Source organism: Austrofundulus limnaeus, unplaced genomic scaffold (genome assembly GCF_001266775.1).
Source record: "Austrofundulus limnaeus strain Quisiro unplaced genomic scaffold, Austrofundulus_limnaeus-1.0 Scaffold1079, whole genome shotgun sequence".
NCBI classification, from domain to species: domain Eukaryota; kingdom Metazoa; phylum Chordata; class Actinopteri; order Cyprinodontiformes; family Rivulidae; genus Austrofundulus; species Austrofundulus limnaeus.
Genome location: NW_013953481.1, coordinates 17702 through 22617, shown reverse-complemented (window position 1 = coordinate 22617; position 4916 = coordinate 17702). Strand labels below are relative to the sequence as shown.

The window sequence follows — 4916 nt, the reverse complement described above, 5'->3', positions numbered from 1 at the left end:
GGCTCTACTCTGAGTCCCTCCCGGATGACCGAGCTTCTCACCCTATCTCTAAGGGAGAGTCCAGCCACCCTGCGGAGGAAACTCATTTCGGCCACTTGTATCCGGGACCTCGTTCTTTCGGTCATGACCCAAAGCTCATGACCATAGATGAGGGTAGGAACGTAGCTAGCAGCCCAACAATAGATTTTCCCTCAGCCAAGTACAAAAGGTAAGGCTGCTACAATAGCCTCATACCGTGTTAGCCGCATTCTGTCTCAACATAAGAAGTCTTTCAGCCATGGAGAAGTCATGAAAGAAGAGTTTATTGAGGCTGCAGATGCGCTTTTTCATGATTTTAAAAATAAAAGTGAGATCCTATTGAAGATGTGCAGTTGTCCACCAGGATGGATGGATATGTCCAAATTCGTGTCCGTGTTTCAGTCTGGACTGCTCTGGTGTTTCAAAATGAGGTTTTGACTCTGCAAAATGACATTGAGATCAAATCCAAAGCAACAAGTCGCATGGATGGAGAGTTCTGGATTCAGCTTTCTCTCACATGAAAATCATCAAGTCCAAGAACAGATCCACAAAGATTGATGATCATCTAGAGACCTGCTTACACCTGAAACACCTCATACTGCCCACTTATGAGACCCTGGCCTCCTTTCACTGTCAGAAGTACCACTAAGGTAGACAAAACATTTATTTTTTATATAGCTTCTTGCATAAAACGTCGTCTCCTCTAGACTTGACACAATGTGTATGTTGTTTTTTTTTTTTATTACATTTTAGACCAGACTAGTGTGATATGCACGACTGGCACCTTTGTGTTATTTATTATATATATATAAGTTTACAAACTGGTACTCTCATAAACAAAACTTGCTTGTTGCCAGGCCAAGTGCCAAATTGCCAAATTTAGAGAAAATATGCATCATTTTGATACTTCTGAGATGGCGAATTTGAAAATAATATTAAGTCAATATTGACAATTGTTTCTCACTTTGCCAGCACAGATCAGAAATATTTACAACAGAATTACTTCTAGATTAAATCAATTACCAGAAAGAGTACTCAAATATTATGAATGAGAAATTAAAAAAGAGCAAAGTTGTTAAACTTACATAAACAATCACACACAGTATAATGTCTGGCTCCAGTTTAGCTTTAACTCTACAGTAATAATATTTTATTAGAAACCAGTGACCCATGCGACCCTGAAAAGGAAGAAGCGTGTACAGAAAATGGATGGATGGATGGATGGATATGTCTATTAAAATGTCATCAAAAACAGCCAACACTGATATTTCCTTTCTCTAGTGGTAAAACTGACTGGTTTTATAGTTAATGTGAATACAAAGTGCAGATTATTAGATTTCATTCAACATTTTCCTACATCAATAATGAAAGCACAACCTGACTATCAGTTTTCTTCTTAGCTTTAACAGTTTTCTCTGCTACTCTTTTCCTCTTTGCTGGTTTTGTCCTCTTTGTTTCTCCTGTTGAGTGTTCCTCTTGCACCGTTTTCTTCTCTCCCTCAGAGCCATCTGCAAAAATAAATAAATAAATAAATAAATAAATAAAAACAAGGGAAAATCATTTGTTAAAGCCTCTGAGTTAAGTGCATTCACAACCTAAACTGGATTATGGTCAGTGGTGACGATTGGAGGCAAGAAAACGAGTGTTCCTAGAAGAGGTTGGATTTCATGTAAATAAAAGTGATAAATTCCTGTTTAGGAGCTGAACTGCGTCCACTTTTATTTAGCCTAAGCTCTTGAAAAATAAAATTAGAGACATCCATTTGTTTTTGTTTTTTTGAATCAGGCGTGAGCATTCTTGTCAGGAATAACTGAATGTTACCTGGGGTAACAACAATGTAGCAGATCTCAAACCAAGCATCTGGTTATATTTAGCCTCCCTGTTGCTACCCTTTTTCACTGCATTCCTCTTGTCTAACGCTATGAGGTCATGTTCAGACCTTTTACCATTACACGGTCAGAAGCTTTAAGGCCGATCCAAAGTTAAAATTAACTGTAAAGTTTTGGATTTTGAATGTTTCTAGTTGAAAAAAGAGGTAATTTTAACTGTGCAATTCTTTCTGTTCTACTAAAATATAAAATCACAGATGTCCTGACATCATTTTTCTTTAAAGGTGAAACCAACGATTATTAAGAGTCAAAGTCTGAATGTGTCTGACTATTGAGCATTTGAGTTATGATAAAAAAAATGTTTGTGCTTGTCTGGATACAATATGACTTCAATCATTTTGTTCTCTCCCAATCAGTAGAGCTTCATGAGTATTACAACATTAAAAACTGCTAATAGAAAACAACTGCTAAAACATGAAACATGTCTCTCTTTAAAAAGGTAGGTTTTCACTGGGCAGCAACTGTTGGTGATTATTTGGCAAACAGTTTACTAAGGAGTCTTCAAAAGCCCTGAAACATTTCTTAATTCTCTCAAGTGAATCACAGAGACTTTCAAACTTGAAATTATGAACTAGGGGTGTAAAAATACACCAAACTAAATTTATATATTGATATATCCATATCGTCATCACATCAATTGCAGACTTGTGAATTTATTTATTTATTTATTGAAATTGTATTTTGTGACTTTGTGATACAGACAAACATCGTTAACTCATCCAAATAAATCAATATAATCTAGTATCGTGGTAAAGCTGGCAATACAACCCCTGGTAAAAAAAATATGGAATCACCAGCCTCAGAGGATGTTCATTCCACTGTTTAATTTTGTAGAAAAAAAAGCAGATCACAGACATGACACAAAACTAAAGTAATTTCAAATGGCAACTTTCTGGCTTTAAGAAACACTAAAAGAAATCAAGGAAAAAAATGTGGTAGTCAGTAACGGTTAATTTTTTAATTTAAGTTTAAGTTTACAAGGTGGTGCAACAAAATACTAGTGATGTGTTCATGATTCCATATTTTTTTCCTCAGAATTGAGTGATTCCATTTTCCCTCCGCTTGGCAAAAAAAAAAATGTTACTGACTACCAGAACTCTTTTTCTCTCAATTTCATCCCCCTATAATGAACATGCACAAAAAAATTGTGACAAAATTTCTCTCAAAATTATTACCAAGTTGTCACAAGTGTCTCAAAATGTTCTCAATTTAGTTTCCTCAAATTCTAGAGGGGTACTACCCTGGTAAAAACCAGACCCTTGTCCTTTCACCAGGGATGGGTACCTTTGGCATTTGAATCGATTTGGTACCAATATCCGGTACTGGGAAACGGTGCCGGTACTTAACGGTACCAATTTTTGGTATTTTGTGTATGTTGTTTTTCTTTAAAAATAAACATTTTTAACACATGTCTCAACATATAAATGCACAAAAAAATTGTGACAAAATTTCTCTCAAAATTATTACCAAGTTGTCACAAGTGTCTCAAAATATAAATTAAATTATAAATTAATAAATTATGTCTCAATATATAAATTAACAAATATCAAGACAACATCCAACTCTATGTATTGTAACATCAGTTGTGTAACTTGTTTCTTTAAAGTGCAACCTCTTGAAAACAACAAGACTGTTTTATCTTATAGCAAATATCCAAATCCAGCTCCATGTATTTCTTTTGAGGTCATTTCCCCGCTAGAAAAATTGTGTGATGGAGGTCCATGGAATGCAAATAGGTTTAAATCAAATAAGTAGAAGAGGACTGAGTTAAAATAAATAAAAGGTGTTCAAGCTACATTTTGAGCATCCAAAACGCTTCGGCTGCTTGTGCTCTTTCAGGTCAGACGCGTTCGGACTGTTGGCAAGTGCCTCTGTTGTTTTCCTCTGTTGGTCTCTGTTTAATGGCGGATGAAATAAAGATAGTGGGGGTATTTTATTTACTTTGAGCAAGCGAACGTCATGCTCACAAGATAATTAATCCACCAGATAATTCAGAGATGATCTGTTCGACGAGTTTAGGAGCCGCAAGCTGCGAGGCTCACACTTTCAAGCTACGTTCAGACTGAACTCTATTTACTGAACCAGCGGGTGCTGATGGCATTACGCTCTTGCGCAATGCTGCGTTCAGGACAAGCATAGAAAACTCACCACTCTTACGCCAACACGGTCGCAATGATGAGTTTAGGTATCGAAACATGGTACCGTTTGATGTTACCTGAATAAGTTCTCGGTAGTACCGACAGAATTTGGTCTGTACTTATAAAAGTATCGAATTCGGTACCCATCCCTATCCTTCACTGTGCTTTGTATGAGGGTCTGGACTCTCGGCTATAGAGAAGTGATTCTTGCTGGAGGCATGGCCTCTGCTGAAGTTTAAAATTATTGGATTAGTTGGCCGCAAGTGCCAGCTCCACCGTGAAGGAGGCTAAGCTAAGAAGCTAACTGTAAATTGCGTGCGCTGTAAACAACCCTATTGAAAGGAGAAAAGTACCGAGCTGAACGAGACGACTGTAAATGTGAGCTGCTGCTTTGTCAGACAATTTTAATTTAATTTGGAAGCCTCATCAACACGGACTGGTTTCATTCACTTCCTCCACTGCCATTTGCTAAACTAACTAGCAGAGACTGAGCAGAAAATAGATGTTCTGTTCTCTGATTGGCCTGGACAAAATCCTCCCAAAGAAATCCTTGTCTATGGGAGAAATCCCAGACGGAGCAGTGAAGCAAAACTAGAATTAGGCAGAACTGCGTAGGAAGACAAGGGCCAGGCTAGAGGGGTACAGCTGTTTTGGGATACCTGCATGGGAGATTTTAAAGAGTAACTTACCCAAAAATTAACTTTTTTAGCTGATAAACTGTCTAGAATGTATCTAAAATGTTATATAGTACTGTTTCTGTGCTAATTTTGATGTTTTTGTGCGTATTTGTTCAAATATGTAATATTTGGTCTAAAAATGTCTTTTTGCTGCTCATATGGGTAGAGCAGTGGTACTGCAGGCTAATTTGCAT

At 37.0% G+C, this 4916-nt stretch overlaps 1 protein-coding gene across 5 annotated transcripts in view; it reads right to left on the bottom strand.

Moving 5' to 3' along the window:
* cmss1 (cms1 ribosomal small subunit homolog) overlaps window positions 1-4916 on the bottom strand; it is a 33280-nt gene that overhangs the window by 10913 nt on the left and 17451 nt on the right. For 4 of the 5 annotated variants that reach the window (XM_014030545.1, XM_014030546.1, XM_014030547.1 and 1 more), the window contains exon 2: window positions 1396-1526. In XM_014030545.1, coding sequence (XP_013885999.1) covers window positions 1396-1526 — 131 coding nt within the window. The other variant, XM_014030549.1, reaches the window with a different exon arrangement.